This window comes from Lonchura striata, chromosome 28 (assembly GCF_046129695.1).
Source record: "Lonchura striata isolate bLonStr1 chromosome 28, bLonStr1.mat, whole genome shotgun sequence".
In the NCBI taxonomy this organism is placed as follows: Eukaryota; Metazoa; Chordata; class Aves; order Passeriformes; family Estrildidae; genus Lonchura; species Lonchura striata.
In genome coordinates this window covers 4,346,363-4,365,774 of record NC_134630.1, presented here as the reverse complement: position 1 = coordinate 4,365,774, position 19,412 = coordinate 4,346,363, and the positions used below count along the sequence as shown (strand labels likewise).

At 62.7% G+C, this 19,412-nt stretch overlaps 2 protein-coding genes across 2 annotated transcripts; one reads left to right on the top strand and one right to left on the bottom strand.

Moving 5' to 3' along the window:
• The first annotated feature begins 574 nt into the window (after positions 1-574).
• PRSS57 (serine protease 57) lies at positions 575-2,572 on the top strand. The gene is made up of 5 exons (XM_031507174.2): positions 575-644; positions 730-883; positions 1,054-1,198; positions 2,046-2,306; positions 2,393-2,572. Exons 1-5 carry the CDS (start codon positions 575-577, stop codon positions 2,570-2,572), a joined length of 810 nt encoding a protein of 269 aa, XP_031363034.2.
• Positions 2,573-5,594: 3,022 nt separating this feature from the next.
• FSTL3 (follistatin like 3) lies at positions 5,595-12,635 on the bottom strand. Its single transcript, XM_021540148.1, has 5 exons — positions 12,534-12,635; positions 10,464-10,649; positions 6,973-7,188; positions 5,738-5,965; positions 5,595-5,647 (listed from the first exon to the last, which is right to left on the bottom strand). Exons 1-5 carry the CDS (start codon positions 12,589-12,591, stop codon positions 5,595-5,597), a joined length of 741 nt encoding a protein of 246 aa, XP_021395823.1. The 5' UTR covers positions 12,592-12,635.
• Positions 12,636-19,412: the final 6,777 nt, after the last annotated feature.

Below are 19,412 nucleotides of genomic sequence, written 5' to 3'. Positions count from 1 at the left end.
CCCCCGTTTCCCAACCCAACGGCCGAAATGGGCAAACTGCCGCAGGAAGCCCTAAGCCACCCTCCGTTGGGAAATCTGCCCGCTGCCGGGCAAGAACTCTGCACTTGGCCCCAAAGCCAGCCGGGCTCTGCAGTGAGGGTCAGCATATCCCCCCACCCCCTACACCCCTTTGTGCATTCCAGGTTGATGCAGAACACAGGGAGGAAGCTGCCCCTCTGCCCACAGCATCGTCCCAGAGCCAGCGGGGCTCTGCAGGGGCTGAAAGAGGCGTCGGATGGGAGCACAGCACAGTCCCCGTGTCACCCACAGCAGTCCCGGGGACACTGTCGAGTCTGAGAGATGTCCTGGGGCCCCGCTGCTGCCACCTCCCTGCGAGAGGGGTTTCATCCCAGTTAGTTAAGGTACAAGAGGAGTCAGGGCTGAGAAGCTGCTCTGCTCCTCATCTCCCACTCCGGGGGAAGCAGCAACACCCGGAGGAGGAAGCAGGAGGGAAATACCCTCCCCCATCCCAAGGCTCAGCCCCTGGTGGGATTTAAGCACCAGCGGTGGTGGCAGTGGCCCACTCTGTGCCACCATGGTCACAGCGGGGCTCTTCATCCTCAGCCTGGGAGGCTCCATCCTGCTCCCTGCTCTGGCCTCGGCAGGTAACGAGAGAACTGGGGTGCCAGGGCAGATCCCCAGGGTGGGAGGGAGGAACCCTGGGCTCCAACGATCACCTGCAACCCCCAGGCACCCAGGGGAGCCAGATCATCGGGGGAAAGGCAGCAGCACCCCATTCCCGGCCCTTCATCGCCTCCATCCAGATGGACGGGGAGCACGTCTGCGGGGGCTTCCTGGTGTGGCCCAAGTGGGTGATGACAGCTGCCCACTGCTTCATTCCCAGGTGAGCCTTGTCCCCACGTGGGACACGTGTCCCCTGGACACGGTGTGGCCCCTTCTAACCCGTGCCAAGGGGTTAAGCTGTCCCCTCCCACCTGTGCCCCCCTGGCTATCCCCCCTTCCCCGATGGCCACCAGCCACAGCAGCGCCTTCTGAGCCCCGCCTTGGCCACAGGCGCAGCCCCTCGGTGCGCGTGGTGCTGGGAGCCCAGCGGCTGCAGGAGCCCGAGGAGTCCCAGCAGATCTTCAGCGTGGCCGAGTCCATCGCCCACCCACTCTACAACGCCCGCGCCACGGACAACGACATCCGCCTGCTCCGGGTGAGCCTGCACCGGGCACCCAGCGGCCGGGCAGGGGGGTATCCCGCAGCCCTGGGGTGCCAGAGGGAGGTGGGGTGTCCTATGGCCTGGGGCACTGGGAGGAGGTGGGGTGTCCTATGGCCTGGGGCACTGGGAGGAGGTGGGGTGTCCTATGTCCCCAGTGTACTAGGAGGAGGTGGGGTGCCCCATGGCCCCAGTGCACTGGGAGGAGGTGGGGTGTCCTATGGCCTGGGGCACTGAGAGGAGGTGGGGTGCCCCACAACCCCGGGGCACTGGGAGGAAGGTGGGGTGCCCCATAGCCCCGGGCACAGGGAGGAGGTGGGGTGTCCTATGGCCTGGGGCACTGGGAGGAGGTGGGGCGCCCCACGGCCCCAGGGCATAGGGAGGAAGGTGGGGTGCCCCATAGCCCCGGGCACAGGGAGGAGGTGGGGTGTCCTATGGCCTGGGGCACTGGGAGGAGGTGGGGTGCCCCATAGCCCCGGGCACAGGGAGGAGGTGGGGTGCCCCATAGCCCCGGGCACAGGGAGGAGGTGGGGTGCCCCACGAGGGCCCGAGCCGACACTAGATGTCAGTGCTTCTCCGGAGAAGCAGGACCGCGCCATGGGGTGTGACGGAGGCACCGTGGACACACCGATCCTGGCCGGGTCAGCGGCTCCCGGGGTCTCTACAGCAGGCTGGGAGCAGCGCAGAGGGGCTGACAGGGAGGGGCCCAGCCTCTGCAGAGGGAAGGGCAGGGCTGGGTGGTCAGCAGGGGCGGTGAGCTGGGGTGAGAGGGAGAACCAGGCAGGAGCAGCTGGGGGGCTCTGCTCCATCAGCAAAGCCACCCACGCCCTCGCTGCCCACCCAGCTGAACAGGTCGGCCACGCTGAACAAGTACGTGAAGCGGATCCGCCTGCCCTCTCCGCACATCGACCTGAAGCCCGGCACTGTCTGCTCCGTGATGGGCTGGGGGGACACCTCCAACTTTGGAGACCAGCCCAGCGAGCTGATGGAGACCAACACCACCATCGTCAAGAGGAGCCTCTGCCGGACACTGTGGAGGGGCAAGGTCTCGGCCAACATGCTGTGCGGGGCCAGCCGCAGCACCACGCTGCAGGGAGTCTGTGCCGTGAGTGCGCCCCCGAGCCCCTGCCCTGCACTGTCCTCCCCCTCTGCGAGACCCTCAGATCTCCCTCCCACCCCCTCATTTTGCAGGGTGACTCCGGGGGACCCTTGGTCTTCAAGGACAAGGTTCATGGCATTGTCTCCTTCTCTGGGGAGAGATGTGGGGACCGCCGGTTCCCCGACATCTACACCAAGATCTCCAACTACATTGGCTGGGTGCATCACGTTGTGCGGGGGTTCCGTGGTCAGAAGGGGTGGATGAAGCCCTAGGGTGGCTGGAAGTCCTGGGGACAGGCGGGCTGTGGGAAGAGGGGCTGAGATGTCTCATGGGGGGGGCAGAAGAGGGCCAGAACTTCCTCATCCTCCAGCTCTGGAGGGGCTGGGAGCTGATGCTCAGGGCTCCTTGACCCAGGGCAGGGCAGGAGCTCCTCTCTGCCCATTATGTACCCCCTAAGCTACATCAGAAGTGCCTCCCACATCCTCTCACAGTGGCAACATTGACCTCCCTCAATAAACCCTCAGTCCCCATCCCACTGCTCCCCCTCTGTGTTTTGGTCCCCCTGACTTATCCTGGACATGTGTGGATGGAGCAGGGGATGCAGGAGGGAGGGGAGTGCAGGCCCCACACACCCCAGAGGAGCCAGGATCTGCACCCAGCTGCTGCCACCCCAGAAGCATCCCCAGCTGCCTTCCCGCCGGGGTGTGGCTCCCCATCCCGTCCCAGCCTGTTCCATCCCGTCCCACACCGCACCCGACGTGGCCCCCCAAAGAGGGGAACCACAGACACCCCCCGGGGGCAGGCGGGCTCCCAGCTGCGCTGGGCTGGCGGAGCCCACAGGGATCCGGCCCGCCGGGAGCCTCAGCCGCCTCCCCCGCGCCCGGCCGCCGCTGCCCCGCCGGAGCCGGGTGCCCGCCGCGGCCGGGGACGCGTGCCGAGCCGCTGCTGGGTCTCAGCTGAGACTCGCGTGCCTCTGCCCGGTGTCACCGGGGGCAGACCCAGCCATTCCCCGCTCCTGGCTGTTCGTTTTATCTGCAAATTGCCGGCACAAATTGCCGCGGATGCTGCAGGGCCTTGCGCGGGGTCAGGAGATGCCAGCCGCGGGCGCGGGTGGCCTTGGGGACATCCAGCAGAGGACGGATGCCTGCCGGGCTGCCAGCCTCGAAAGAAGCCCCAAATCCCAGTGGGGTGCTGGCAGTGACAGCGTGGGGCAGAGACCCCCTGGAATGCCGGGACAGCGCTGCCAGCCCGAGGGCATCCGCGCTGGCAGGGAGCCTGGAGAGCCGGCGCCTGTCCCGGCTTGTCCCAGACCACCCAAAAACCGGTGGGAAGGCGGCGCCTGACTCACAGCCGTGTTTTGGAAGCTGAAATCTCCCGCTCATCGCAGGAGCTGCCGTTGCCGCCGCAGCCCGTGCCCGCGGGCTCGGCACCGAGCCACCGGCGGCCGCTCCGGGGACCGAGCCCCGCGGCGGGGCGGGCAGCACCGGCAGCTGCCCTGGGCACGGAGCGCCGGGGCGGCCCTGGAGGAGCCCAGGCCGCACACCACCGCCTGTGGTGGCACTAGAAAGGCATGGGCGGTGTTTTGAGAACCCCTGGACACCCGCCCCCAAAAGCAGGGGGATGCTGCTGAGCTGGGCGAGCAGAGAGGGGCTGTAGCCAAACCCTCCATGCCCACCCTGGGTTGTCTGAGATGTCTTTTCCGACCTAAACGGTTCCACGATTCTCTGTGATGCTCTGCTGGGCTGCTGATGGCTCTGAGGGGATTTGGCCGGGGGTCAGGGGCGGTGCCATGCCGGCCCCCGGCACGGGGGATGCGGCCGAGGGGATCCGGCAGCAGTTCCTGTGGAGCTCAGCACGCCAAGCCGCAGGCTGCTGCCCGGGAAACATCCCACATCGGGACCCAATTACCGGCAGGAATTGTTTTGTGAAATACCAAACCCTCATGGCACGGCCCGAGATTGGGAACAGATTTATCTGCCGAGCGGGTTGCTCTTCCCCCGCTCTCCCCTTCCCTCCCACCGCAAGGAGCAGCCTCGGCTGGGCTGGAAAACCCCAGCACGGAGCTGGAGCAGATGGGATGCAGCTCCTCATGGCTGCGGGGGGCTCCCCACGTCCCCAAACCCTGGTGTGGATGCACAGCCCCAAGGAGAACAACGTTTCTTGCGAGCCCAGAACCCGCCAACAAAACCAGACACGCACCACTGTTTATTCTGGTTTTTAATTGTAATCCAAATCATAACACAGCCGTAAAATGCCCCAACAATATGGAATAGGGAATGTGGATGTTCCCAAAGCGTCTACCTCAGGGGTCAGAACCCAGTCATACAAAAATAGAAAATAAGGTATTTTTATATATAATATATATATGATATTTATATAAAGTCAAGAGCTTTTTGGTGTCAGAGCTGAGCTGGTATTTACACAGGTGACAACGGAAGAAATGAGAGAAGGAGTAAAAATAAATACAGGTGTGGGCAGAGCAGGGGGTGCGGGGCCAGGCTGAGGGGTCCTGGGGGGGACAGGGCCAGCTCCCCCCGCAGCCCGGGCTGTGCCCAAAACTGTTCTGGCAGGCAGGGATTTGGGGGCTGGGGGCAGCTGCCCAAGGCGATGGGCTTTGGGTAGGGGGATGGTTGTGCCCCCCAGCCACGGCTGCCACTGCACCAGCCCTCCAGGCACCGGCCTCGCCTCCAAAGCTGGTACGAGCCTGGTCTGAATGGGCCTGGGAAAACCTAAACTGAAATCCATTTGAACACACACATGCTGAAACTTTAGGAGACAATAACATACATGTATTTTTTTAATATATATATATAAAAATATATATCTATCTCTCTCCAATCTGATGCAGCGTGCACTGCCTTTCCTGCCACTGGCAGCTGGGGCTGAGCCCCTCAGGGAAGGCGAAAGTGCAGATTCCCTCTAGACCTCGAGGTCCTGGCCAGAAACGTCAGCAGAGTACCGAGAATTAATCCAAAAATAAATAGGCCCAGGGCTGCCGGCCAAGGACACGTGGGGGGAGCCACGGACACCCCTCCACATCGCACTGGCAGCAGGGGAGGGCACCGGCCACTCTGCCGGGCACCAGAGCATCCCAGGGCATCGTGGCCTGGCTCATGCCATGAGCCCCCTGCCCTGCTGCCCGGCCGGCAGGATGGGAATCGAGCCCCCTGCGACTGCTAAACATACACAGGGATAAATAAGGATCTTTTTATCTTAATAAATATCAGGTATATGGTTTGTACAATATACACATAATGCCCCTGTCTCCCAGCTCCGGCCCGGCCGAGGGACGATTCACACATAGTTCTCCTCCACGCTGTCCGTCTCCGCGGAGAATTTGGCCGCAGCTGGAAACAGAGGGAAGGGGTTTGGGGGGCGTGAGGGGCGAGCAGGTGCTGGGGGTCGGTGCCCGCTGCCCCCCGCCCCGCCGCGCTCACCTGAGCAGCTCCCGTAGTGGCGCACGCCGATGGAGCGGCCGCGGTGGCAGGTGGCACGCCGCAGGTGGCACGCCGAGGGGTAGGTGACGTTGTTGTTGCCGCAGAGGGCTCGGTCCAGGCTGGTGGGCTCTGGGCAGGGGGCAGTCCGGCACATCACGCAGTGGGCGCTGCCCGTCTGGTCCACCACGCAGGTGTGCGTGCCAGGACACACCACGCTGGAGCAGGACTCTGCAGGGAAGCACAGGCTTGGAGTGACCCCAGGGATGGCCATACCCTTCCCACAGCTGCTTCACCCCAGGCAGGCTTTGGGCATCATCCCAGGGAAACCCAGCCACGTCTCTCCTTTTGCTACCGGGGCACAGAGCAGAGCCAGAGGCCAGAGGGAGCTGATCTCCCCATCGGAGCTGTTCCCAAGGGCTGGCAGGGGCCGGCATCCCGAGCACAAGGGAGCTCATGACCTTGAGTCCCCAGGCTCGGCGCTGGCCGGGGCTCTGCCACGCGGGAGGAGCCCGGGCCCAGCTGCAGCAGCGGAGCGCGGGGCTGAGCCCGCTCGGCGCAGCGGGACCCGGCTGGGCCACGGCCGCACGCAGGTGCCTTGGCAAAGGAGCAGCCGCTGCGGCCAGGCTGGCAGCTGCCGTGCTGGCCCCGGCGAGAGGGAAGGGCAGGGTCACCCTGGACCAGAGCCAGCACTGGAACGAGGGCGCACGGGGGTGGAGGGAGCCTGAGCAGCAGGATCAGGCTCTGCACAGGGCCCTGCTGGGGAGGGTGGAGGCTCGTGCACCCCCATCATCCCTCCACCCTCCTCTCTTTCCCTGATGGATTGGAAGATTTGGCATCTGCAGCTCCCAACTCCCATTTCTTGCCCCACGTTTCCCTGCGCGGCCCGGAGCTCGACAGGCAAAGCCTTCCAGAAAGGAGGGCTGGAAAAATAACCATAATCCTTCTGACAGCTCTTGGCAGGGCTGGGTGGATCGCTGCACTCTTTACAAAAGAGGAAAAAAAGGGGCTTGACGTTTGTAAATGACATTCTAGGGACTGTTACCGCTCAGCCTGTGGCAAGGCCAAACCCCATTGCACCAACAAACTGCAATGTCCCCTCAAGGGGCGATGAGACCCATGTCCTGCAGGGCCCTATAGCAGGACAGACCTTCCCTCCTTGTACCACAGGGAATGGGAGCAGGACGGGGACAGGATGGGGATGGGATGCAGTGGGGTAGGAGCACTTCTTCACCTACTTTTGCATTTCCCCTGGTACATCACTTCGAGGTCGGGGTGGTCTCTGCACTTGGCTGTCAGCAGGTCACACTCGTCCCGGTAGGTGTAGCCATCGGAGCCGCAGACCTGCAGCTTGCGGGGCAGGCTGGAGCAGTCGGGGGCACAGGCACACTGGGGACGCCCGTGCTTCATCTTGCAGACCTTGTCGGGGCCGCACACCACCCCCTCGCAGCTCTCTGCGGACACAGGGCACAGCGCTGAGCGGGCTGGCAGCCAGCAGGGACGGCTCCCTCCTGCCCCACAGCGTGACACTGAGTGTGACAGGGTGTCCCCCTCGCTGTCCCATGCGCCCCACGGGTCACGGCACGCGTGCTGACGCCGAGCTGTCCCAGCAGCATCTGGATCTGCTCAGCTCTGCCGAGGCGCAGGTCGTTGGCTGCGGCTCCGCGCAATCCTCCGGCGCTCGCCCCGGCTCCGCTCAGCACCGGCTCGCTCCTTCCCATCTATTTATTCTTTGGAAGGAGACGTTTCTTTTTCTTGTGCAATGGAAAAATCTATCTCTACGAGGCCTCAGTTCCTCCAGAAGGAGCCGGGCTTCGTGAGCTGTCCGGGCGATGGGGAATGCCGCTCCCAGCAGACAATGCCCGGCCCTGTCTTGCTCCGGACGGGAACAAGAGCGGGAGGCAGCGGCCAGCGCCGCTCCCCAGACAGGCAGAGGCTTTGTCCCCCAGGTCACCTCCCGGCCAGCGCGGGGGCCAGGTTCAGGGGGTTCTGCCAGTGCCCCAGGACCATGCCCACGCTGGCAGGGATGGAGTGGGGCTGCCAGCTCCAAGCAGGGGCCCATCCTGGTGTCCAGGGGCCTGTGGGAATCCAGAGCTTCCCTCTGGCTGCCCTGGCAGGTCTGGGACCCTGGCAGGGGTCAGGAACCCCCCTGGACAGAGCCCCCAGAGACACTGGCTGTGATCTCTGGCCATGGAAAAGAGTTTTCAATCTTACAGGATGAATTACAGGCTCTGAATGTTTGATATAAGTAATAATTAAGTGTGGCATGGGTACAAAAGTAAAATTTTAGGATTCTAGATGAGGAGTCCAAAAGGGACAAGATGGAGGAAATTGGGTGTGCCTTGTCCTTTTTCTCCTTCTTCATGCCCTCCATGTCTCACTGTGGTGTTGGCATTTTTCTGTTGGTTCAGGCTGGGAACACACTGTCCAACGTAGGTGACAGATATTGGCACGTTCTTGTAAATCCAGCCAGGAAGTTTCTGGTATTGAATGTTTGTAACATCCCACTGAGGGCAGAGCCCCACACGCTGCCCTGCAGGACAGAGCTGGGCAGGGCAGCAGAACATGTGAGAGATAAACAGAATAAACAACCTTGAAACCAGCACAGACCAATTATGGGTTCTTCTTTGGCAGCGGGGCAGAAAGACAGAGACTTTCTACAATCTCAGAATCATCAATACCTCAGATCCTGACAGGGGCCCAGGCACTGGCAAAGGATCAGCAGCAGGGACTCCTCTTTGGATTCCCCTTTGCCACCTAAAGCACACACATCCCTCACCCCAAGAATGCCCCCACAGCTCCCAGGATACCCAGCAGCACCCAGCAAAAGGAACGCAGGGCAGGACCAAAAGGCTTCCCAAGATGGGGATTCACCCCCAGCAGGAAGGATCCCCGCAGACAGGGTGTGTGCTGGGTGGCACCGAGGGGGATTTCCCTGTGGGAGATGGGCCACCTTAGGAGACATGGAGGAGGAGGAGGTGGAGGGGGAGAAAAAGAAAGAGGAGGATGAAGAGAAGAAGAATGGGAAATTCCCTGTCTGCTTGGACCAGCTGTCCCCGGGGGAAATACCCTGCTGGGAAACACTTTCCTATTTTGCTCCCTGATTTCCATAGCTGGGGCTCGTCCAAGGGAAGAGAAGGCTGCGAATGGGGGACCCCAGGACAGAGCGGGGCAGCTCCATGTCCCACGGCTGCCAGAACAAACAAGACCCTATCACCCTTCACTCTGAGATGTTGGCAGAAGTGCAGAATCCAATCATCCAGACTATCCCAGCAAGGAATACTTGGAGCAGTTGGAAAATCCACCCGTGACCCCAGCCCTGCAGCCTGGCTTCCCCCTGCACTGGGTCCTTCGGGGGGACACCGTGTCCCCAGCAGCTGGAGCCAGGAATTTCACCTCCCCCCAGAGACCCATTTGCAGAGCCCCCAGGGGCAGGCCAGCACCATCCCTGGCCGCCCCGGCTGCAGCCCACTTTATCCTGGAGTAACCTCTCCCAGGAGTGGGAGCACAGCTCCTCTCATCCGCCCTCTTCCAAGGCCTCTGGAGCCTGGTGAGGAGCAGCACCAGCTCCATCTGGATGGGACAGGCAGGGGCTGGCGGAGGGTGGGGGGTTGTGGTGCACGTGCTGGCCAGGCTCTCCAGCGCTTTCCTCCAAAGCTCCTGCTGCCAGACACCAACAAACCCCAGGAACCACAGCCCCCACCATGGTCTGTGGCCACTGTCAGCCCTCCCCGGGTCCCCCAGACTCCTGGCAGAGATTGGTGAGGTGAGTGGGCTGCCCGTCCCCACTGCACTTTGCCTCCAGCACAGGGGAGCCCTTGGGGAGGGTCCCAGTGCTCCCAGCTCCCTCCAAGCAGGGACGGGGCCGAGGCCAGGATCTCAGTCAGCTTTTGGCTGGCACAGCGTGTAGCCCCAAGCTGCAGCAGGACGGGCCTGAGGAGCTGCCCTTGCAGGCAGCGCTGAGGGGTGCAGGGCGCTGGGGGAAGCGGTGTTGTTAAAAACCTTTCCCCCTTTAAGCAAATAACAACATGACCTTCCAAAGCCCTGCTCCTGCCTCCTGCGGGCAGCAGGTCCTTGAGCGTGTTCTCACACAGCCACGCAAGTGTTGGAGGAGCCGCAGCTCCGGCACACGCCAAAACATCTGGCGGGGCTGGAACTCACAGCTGGAGAGTTTCCACTTCTGGAACTGCCCGTTACATAAAGCCATTTCACACACGCGCTGGGAGGAGCGAGGGGCAACGGAGGGGAAGAAATAGATCTTTTTTCCTAAGAAAAACCTGACGAAGTTTCCTTCTGAGCAGCCGTGGTGAGGGCAGGGGAGGGAGGCCCCAGCGCAGAGGGGTTAACTTGGGAACAGCCAGCTCCAGATCCTCTCCCTGCACTTGGCTGCCCGGCCAAGCCCTGGGTCATGCATCCCTCTCCACTGGGAGAGCAACTAAAATACACTCAAAACGAGAGCAGCTGAGGGACGCAGGCTGTCCCGCCAGCCCTGATCCACAGCAGCATCCATCCAGGAGCTGCAGCAGCAGGAGCACGGGGTCAGCAGTCCCTGGGGTCCCTGTGCTGCCCCAGACCACCAAGGAGAGTCCTGTCTGTTGAGGGGCAGCCCAGCTCTGTGCTGCTGCATCCCCCGCAGCTGCAAACTCTGAGTATTGCCCCCAGGGCTCCACGCATTCCCCGCGGGGAGAGCTCAGCCCCACAGCAGCCCCTCACCCCCCAACCCGCTCACCTTTGCAGGGGTGGCAGGTCACCAGCCCCAGGAAGCCCAGCAGGCTGATCTTGTTGCCTGGGTAGGTGTAATTAGACCAGGCCACGTCCACGTTGCCGTTGGCACAGCATTCCTCCCACGTCACGCCTGTCTTCAGGATCATGGTGCACTTGGCCTCCCTCCCCTGTTGCAGCCAGCAGATTCCACCTGTGGAAGGGGCAGAGGGTGAGGGATCCCTGCTGTGCCAGGACCCCTGTGAAGGGCACCGAGGTCCTGGCTGTGGCTGGACCACCTTGGGGCAGAGGCACAGGCATCGCTCCAGTGCCTGGGACAAGCTGGGGAACGTAGAGATGCTCTGTGCTGGCTCCTGTGGCACAAGAGCTGTGCCAGAGCAGGCATCCCCAAGGGTTCCTGCCATGGCAACTCCGTGCCCACATGGCCACCCCAGTCTGCTGCCAGCCGTCTCCTGCCACAGGCTCCGAATCCAGCACTTGGAGCACAGGGATGGACCAGTTATCCCAGCACTCCCCGTGATGCTCTGGGAGATGCCCAGCTTGCCAGCCACGATCTGCGCTTGCAGCTTGCCTCTCTGCCCAATTCCTGCCTGGCCCCACAGAGAGGGTGCCCCAGCCCAGGGCAGCAGAGTGGGGCCAGTGGGTGGCTGCTGTGAGGGCTGGGTCTCCTGGCATGTGCCAGTGGCCCCACAGAGGGATGGAACTGTTCCCTGACATGGGAGTCTGACACCCACAGCCTCTGCAAGGAGCATCTGAGCCAGTGGCTGGAGCACAGGCCACTTGCCCCAGCCTTTGGGTCTGGGCCAGACCCGCGGCACTGATCCCTCTGACTCAAAAGCCTGTTTGTTCCGTGACCCACCAGCGAATCAGTTAGATGATTTTTTTTTTTTTCTTTTTGTGAGTGATTTCTTTGCAATTTCCGCCTCTGCAAACCAGCCTCTTGTGACGCTTATTTGGGTTCGTGCTCTCATTAGCTGTGCTTGAGGTTTGCTAAACGGCGAAAGATGGAAGGGAGGGATGGGGGCAGGGACGGGTCTTGCGCTGCCAGGCGGGAATCGCTCCCCTCCTTAGCAGGATTCACCCGGCTCCAAAGCGGAGCCCCCCTCCTCCCTAGACCCTCTGTGCCCCCCTTTTCCCCACGCACACGGTTCTGGTTCGGTCACACGTACGTGGGGCAGCCGCGGATGGAGCAAAGCCTCGGGCTGCGGGAACCAGAGCCCGGGCACCTCGGGCGGCACCGGCCGCTCCAGCACGCGGGTTTATCCTCCGCGCATTTGTCCAATTGCTCTTCCAAGCTCGATTTCCCGTTACAACACCCCGCGGCCCCCACTCCCCACGGAACATTCAGCATCGTGCGAGGGGAAGGTGGAAACCCCCGCGCCGCTGCGGGCAAGGCGACACCGGCGGCACCGCACGGCTCCGAGCGGTGGGAAGGGCTGACAGAGCCCCGTCCGGGCTCTCGGGACGGCCTCTCCCCCCGTCCGACACCGCCCAGGCACGGCAAAAGCCGCTAGCACCGGCGGCGGAACCGGGAGGGTCCAAGCTCCGAACTCACTCCCCGGTCACGGACCGGCCCCGCTCCCGGCCCGTCCCACCGGGGGCTCGCAGCCCCGAGCCGGCTCTGCCGCCCGCAGCCCGGGAACGGGGATCCCCCGGGACACGCCGGGTGCGGGATGCCGGGGCCGGGCAGCGGCATCGCCGCGATCCGGGACGCGGCTGCGGAGCCGGGCGGGACCCGGGCGGTCGCTCCCGCCCGACGGAGGGACGGCGGCGACCGGGACACCCGAGCCACACCGCCGGGCACCCGGCAGCCGCCGCTCCGCCCGGTAAAGCGGGTTTGCTCCGCCGAGAGCCCGGCATCCGCCCGGCGGGACGGGACAGCGGAGCCCGGGGGTGCCGCTCGGTAACGGCGCCGCGACCCCGGGCCGGGCCGCCCCCGCCCCGAACACCTGCCGGCGGGAGCGGCGTTACCGGCGGCCGGGGCGGAGCGGGCGGGCGGACTGCGGCGGGACCCCGCGGGGAGCGGGACCCCGCGGGGAGCGGGACCCCGCGGGGAGCGGGACCCCGCGGCTCTTACCGTGCGCGGCGGCGGGGCTGCAGAGCGCCAGCAGGCAGAGCGCCAGCCGCAGCGGCATGGCCGGGCCGGGCGGGACGGGCCGGGACGGGCCGGGGCGCTCCGGTGACCTGTTGCTGTGAGGCGGCGGCGAGGCCGACGGAGCTATAAAGCGGCGGGGCGGCGTGAATCACCGGGCGGGGCGGCGCGGGGGGGCCGGGGCGGGGGCAGCGCGCTGGAGTCGGGGGGCAGCGAGGGGGATGAGCGCGGCGGGGCGGCGGGAGGCGATGAGGGTCGGATCGTCACCGAGTGGGCGGGGGGGTTGTGTCCGTGCGTCCCCCGGAGAGGGCGGGGATCGGCACCCCGGCACTGAGATGGGTCGGGGGAGGTTTGGGGGTGCCCTCCGTGATCGGGGTGGAGCGGAGCGGAGTCTGGACACGCCCTGAAGCGTGGGGGACCCCAGAGCGCTCCCCTGGCCGACCCTGTGCTGTGCCTTCTCCACCCACCCTCGCATGAACCCGGACCTGCCTCCTCCCCAGGCAGCCCCGGCTGGCAGCAGGGGTACGGTGTGGGCTGTCTCATCTATGGCTCCTTTCATCTCTGCTCCCCAAACACTCCCACGGCTCGGCTGGTACCCAACATCCCTCCCAACACACCGAGGGAAACTGAGGCACCACCCTGAGCCTTGCCAGGCAAGGAGAGGAAGGAGAATTGTGGGGCCATACCCCTGTGGCATGTGCTGCCCCTGCCCTCCCCAGATGTCCCCATCACCACGAGAACTGCTTCATCTGGCTCCTGAACAGTTCCCCTGGGCTGGGGGACTGCAGCTGGGCTTTCAGGGGCTCCCAGCCTTTGTGGGGCTCCTACAGGACAGGGGAGGGCAGCAGAGAACCCAGGGCAAGGCAGCGCAGGTTTGCCCTTGCTCCTTGCTTGGTGCCACCACAAAAAGATCGCCCACACGTCTGCAGGGAGGTCAGGACGCACCAGGGACCGTCACCCCGCTCCTGAGGCAGAGCACTGGGGACACGGGGCTCTCTGCCGCAGCCCAGGCTTTGTCCAGCCCCAAGCTTTGTCCAGCTCCTGGCCACGCAGCTGAGGAACGTTTCACCCCATGCACTGGCCCCAGCTGAGGTCATGTTTTCGGCAGGGCTGAGCCGGGCTCTGTCAGAGAGGGGCCCTGGCCGCAGAGCCCGCGGGACCTGCAGCACTGCTCCAGCCCAGCAGCAGCCTCCTGGCTCCGAGTGGTGCCAGCACAGCACCAGCAGCTTGGTTTGGCATGGGATGGGGCCGGGCACAGCTTTGGTGGGACATGGAGCAGCCTGGGTTCCATGGCAGGGGGAGCGGGTGCAATGCCATGTGCCAGCAGGGACAGAGAGCAGAGTTACCAGCACTGCCACATCTCCATCCGTCCCTCCAGCCCTCCAGCCAGCAGGCAGGATCTCACCAAGGCAGATCTTCTTTTCTTTCTCCACCTACAGCCCTTTGCACCCCCAGAAAAGGGTCGGGAATGGGGAGGGCTGGGTTTACCCCAGGTGGCATCGGTGCCATCCGCAGGTACAGGAGCCCTGCAGCACCTCCTGATAGTGTGAGCTGGGGACAGGAGCCCTGACCGTGGGACAGAGGAGGGTCCTGGGGGAAGGACAGAGCCAGCAGCCCCTGGCCACCAGGCTCCCAGTGTGCTGCTGGCCCTGGCCCTGTCCTGGCTTCTGTGACCCAGGCTGGCTCGGCCGCCTCGGAGCAGTTGCCCATGTAAGGGCAGAGGGCTGGGGAGCCAAACTTCCAGGCGGGATGTCCGTGAGCGAGTGGGTGGTGATGCACTCGCTCACTCACATGCTCCAGGATGCGAGAGGAGCTCGCAGAGGCCAGGAAGGGATTTTCCTTGGCTGCGAGTGGGGTTGCACAACCGCAGTCTCTGGCAGGGATGGGGTCAGACCTCGCTCGGAGCAGCAGGCGCTGCTGCATCTGTAAGGGAGCAGCCAGGCTCCTGATATAAAGGCAGGAGGAGCCTGATGGCCAGGAGGGAAGTGAGTCCCTGAGCCAAAGGGTGCTCAGAGTCCTGATGAGGCTGCTCTGCTGCCAGGAAACCCATGCTGGGGGCTCTGCTTGCCACCGTCCTGGCTGAAGCAACTTGCCTGTGATCATGCCACAATGCTGGTTCTCAAGCAAAGCTGGCAGCAAAATTCCACTGGCCGGTCCCACGCACAGGGTGATGCTGTCTCCCTGAACCCCACGGACGGCCCAGGGCCGGAGTGAGCCCCAGCAGCACCCACAGAGTGAGTGGGGCGAGGAGCTGGGCTGGGAGCTGTGGGAAAGCAGCCCTGCAGCACCCAAAGGGAGGGAGAGCAGCTCCTGGGCCAGGGCTGGGGGCGGCGAGAGGCGCTGGAGCAGGGACAAAGGAGCCCTTTGGAGCACAGTGAATGGTGGCTTCACATCTGATCTTTCCCTCTGGGCACTGGTGCCACGCTGGGTCAAGGCTGCGGCAGGATTTCAGGACAAGGTTCAGACCCAAACATTCTCCCACCAAACCCCAGCTGCTGCGTGCTGCTGCTGGGCTCCTTTAAGGAGGGAATCTCACCTCTCTCATCAGTGCAGGCTAATTAAACTCTGCTAAACCAATTAGAGCTGCAATTTGCAACAAGACGTTCTATTGAGAAGAAGAGCCCAGGGTCAGGGCAGAGGTTTCATACCGCCGGCGTGGATCTGTGGGCAGGTGTTGGCCGGGGCCCTGGATGTTGCCATTTCCCTGTTGGAGCGAGATGATCCTGGCCCCATTCCTCTCCTCAGCGCAGCAGGGTGCCTCAGTTTCTCTCGTGCAAGCAGAGATGCTGCCAAACACCGCAGTGGGCAGAGGGGCTGCTGGTGGGGGCTCAGGGACCCTCGGGGACAGGCTCAGCACAGCAGGGCCAGCAGCAGAGCTCAGTGTGCCCCCAGCGAAGGGGGACAGGACCAGATCTCGGTCCCAAACCTTGGAGCACGTGGCGAGTGGCCAGAGCGAGGTGCGAGCCCAGGGCCCGGCCCCGCGGCTGCTGCCGGCAGCGCTGACCCTGGGGCGGGATTTTCTCCCGGATCCTCACGGCTCCAGCCCGGGGAATTGACTCAGCGCTTGTTTGGGGAGAGAGTGTCAGGACGGCACCTTGATGGGCTCACTCCACCCCCAGCGCTGACACGGAGCTTCGCCCCACGCCCCGGGGCGGCAGCGTCACCGCTCCGTGCCTCAGTTTCCCCATCTGCTGAGGAGAGATAATGCTCCTCTGCTTGATCCTGCACTATCTCCCAGGAAGGTTGCAGGGATTAGTTTGCTAATGTTTGCAAGGAGCTTTGAAGATGAAAAGCCGGGAACAAATGCCAAGAAGTGCTGAGCTGGATTCTCCTCGCCAAGTAATCGTTTCATGTTGCTGGGACACTTCCACTTCTGTGGATGAAGGAAGGCAGGGCGGGAGCGCCAGCATTCAGGGAGGGCTGGGAGGCTGACATACATTCCCAAGACCTGCCCCTCCAAATCTGATCACCCATTCTGTTTGATTCCCGATCAAATTCTGATCCTGCTGATGCCCAGCCCTCCTCCCTGCTGCTGGCACCAGCATCCCCAGCACCCTGCAGGCCCCAGGACCACAGGAAGCATCACCTGGGGGGCTTCACTCCCTGTCCCCTTCTCAGAAATGTCCTCCAGTGATGTTCCCCCCCTCACACAGCCCCCTGAATATCAGGCTAGCCCAGAGGTCCTAGGCTGTGAGGAGAGGAATATCAGGAGATGGCAAAGATTTCCAAAAGAGGCTCTTACCCCAGATATGTTGGTTCAGCTCTCTTTATTCTGTGATGTCCATGTGGAGAGTGGGGCAAAAAGAGAACAAACAGGAAATGTCAGGGGTCTATACAGACTTTGAACAGGGTGGGCTTCCCTGGCTCTCCACCAACCCTGTCAGGGCAGGAAGGAGGGTCCAGGGTTATCTGATCAGAGCCACAGGGTCCCGGGGAAGGGGGCACAGAGTGCCCATGAGCTCACTGTAACACTCCAGTGCTTTGGGTGCCCCCAGCAAGAGCCCAACACCTCTTCTTTTTGAATCTTTGGTCTCAGTGCTGCCTGGTGGGAGATGCACTGAGCTCTGTCCATGCTGGGGAAATGCCAGCGCTCAGAGCCAGGAGGTGCAAGCAATGTGGAACGGGGAGTTGGAAGCCTGGGACGTGGGAAAGCAGCAAGCAGAGCCAGCAAGGTCATCCCATCCCATCCCATCCCATCCCATCCCATCCCATCCCATCCCATCCCATCCCATCCCATCCCATCCCATCCCATCCCATCCCATCCCGTGTCCCTCTCAGCCAGGAGTGGCTCTCTCGTGCCTCCGGTTCCGCCTCTCCCATCCACGTGCGCCCATTTCCAGCCACCTTAGCGAGCTCCTTACGGGGTGATCCCGTTGCCTGCATGGCTGAGCCTGGTGGGATCGGCCTGGTGGTGACACAGGCTCTGTGTGAGTGTGTTTGTGTGTGTTTGTGTGTGTTTTTGTGTGTGTGTTTGTGTGTCTGTGTGTGTTTGGGAGTGTAAACAAGCCGTGAGTCAGTGCCGGCGGCTGTGTGGGCTCCCAGCCGTGGCCAAAGGCAGGAGCAATGTGAGTCTGGAGGGAGCTGGGATGTGGAACATCAGGCAACCATGTGGGGCTGAACTGGAGTTGGAAAAACCTCCCTGGTCATTAAAATCTCCTGGCTCCTTGGTGAGGATGGGGAGAAGCACTGCTGGAGGAAGCAGAGCTGCACCAGGAAGGGCAGCAGCTGCTCCACTGATCTTCGCTCCCGGAGCAAGGTGCTGGTTCTTGGGGTGGGACAGATGGGCTGGTGGCTGCCCTGCTCCCAAACCAGCCACGGGGAGGACCCCATTGGCACTACAATCCCAGCATCCCAGCCTTGCCAGCCTGGTGGATCCCCAGCCCATGGGCCTCTAAAGAGCGAAGCCACCACAGGTCACATCCTCCCTGGAGCTCACATCTGCCACACAGCCCTTGTCAGCCAAAGAGCCTCATTGCTTGGCCCAGGCTGGCAGTTGTTAGAAAAGCATGTTTTTCACATTAAAATTTCCCCTGAAGAACAATGGTTTAAACCAAGCATAAAAAAAGGAAAGAATCCAAAAAGGAAAAAAAAAAAGAGAAAGGAAAATTTTTGGTGGAGCCTAAAAGCAATCCCCTGGGACCATGAACTTCCCCTGAGCCTCTCTGCCCTGGCTGCTCCCAGGAGGAAAGTGAACCACTGGGACAGCACAGCTGGGCCAGGGCAGGACCACCAAGATGCCAGCAGCCCTTCTGATGCAGGGATCAGAGCCGTGAGGGCTGGGGGATGCTGCTGGAGGGTGGTCCCCAGCCCCCTCAGCCTGCTGGTGCTGAGCACGGGGCTCAGCCCGTGCCGCTGCTCCCGGGTCACCGTGAGCTGCTGGATCCCTGCCAGATGGGATCCGGACCCGCAGCCCGGAGGTGTGAGGCTCCAGGAGATGAGAGATGAGGTGGGGGATGTAAAATCTCTCGATCTGTCTGAGCAAATTCAAAGGAGACCGATTCAAATCCGCCGTGACACGACTGGCTCGGGGCGGGTAGACAATCCCGGCAGTGTCTGTAAGGAATCTCGCCGCTTTCCTTTGAGTGGCCTCCAATTTATTAATTAAAATAGGCAATTATATATGATGTGGGGTGGAGGGGAGCAGGGAGACCAGCTGCACCAGTTATTCTCACTTGGCAGGAATTGCTCTGGGAGCTGCTCTGGCTGCAGGAGGTGCTTGTGCTTCCCAGGGCTCAAGGCAGAGCCTGGGATGAGCCTGTGCCCGGAGCTGCCCCTGAGCCCCCAACACCTGGGCAGTGAGGGGGTTTCAGCTCCAGCCACCACTTTTTGTGGTGTTTAGGAATACAGGCTCCAGAGGCCAGGAGGAATCCCCTCCACTGCTCAGCTCAGTTGGGATGGAGACTCTGAGCTGCTGGAGGAGCCTCCCACCCTGTCCCATCCCCTCAGACCACTTTTATTTTTGTGTTTAGGAACACAGAGTCCAGAGGCCAGGCCAGGAGGAATCCCCTCCACTGCTCAGCTCAGTTGGGATGGAGACTCTGAGCTGCTGGAGGAGCCTCCCACCCTGTCCCATCCCCTCAGACCACTTTTATTTTTGTGTTTAGGAACACAGGGTCCAGTGGCCAGGAGGAATCCCCTCCACTGCTCAGCAGAGGTGGGATGGTGACTGAGCTGCTGGAGGAGCCTCCCACCCTGTCCCATCCCCTCAGACAATGGGAGCCCTGGGAGATTTTCCGCTGCCCTTCCCAAGCGGGGTGGCCGATTTGGGAGTGGGCTGTGTCGATGACTCCATCCTACCTGGGGAGGTGTCACCTCCTCGTCAGCCCTCTGGGGTGAGGGTGCAGTTTGCCTTTCTGCAGCACCGTGGGAAAATCCTTCCCTGGGTGACTCAAATTTGCTCCTGACCAGACACAGCTTCCTCGGAGGCAGCAGAGGGAAGGGGGACAGGCAAATACAGAACCCCCGATCTTGGGGTGCCCGAGCAGCATCAGAGATGGGGTCTCCATGGGATTCTCATGCCCTTTGTGGGGAGGAATCATGGCTGGGGACAAAGTCAGGGCATGGGGCTGTCTGAAAGCCTCAGCCCCCAGAGAAGGGCGATCCCCTCTCCGTGGTCAGCAGCAGCAATGAGGGATGGGCAGGGACCTCTGGCCATAAGTCTGAGGCAGAGGCTGCTGTCCTGACATGGAGGCAAACCCCAAGAGATGAGTGAGGGGCTTTTGGGGGACCCTTCCCTCTGCTGTGTGCCCGCAGCACCGGGGCTGCTGCCCTTATCTCCATGTGCATCCACATCCGCTGCCATTTGCATCCCAACGAGTGCTGCCACGTTCAGCTTCCACATCTCCTGCGTCAGGGAATTCCAGA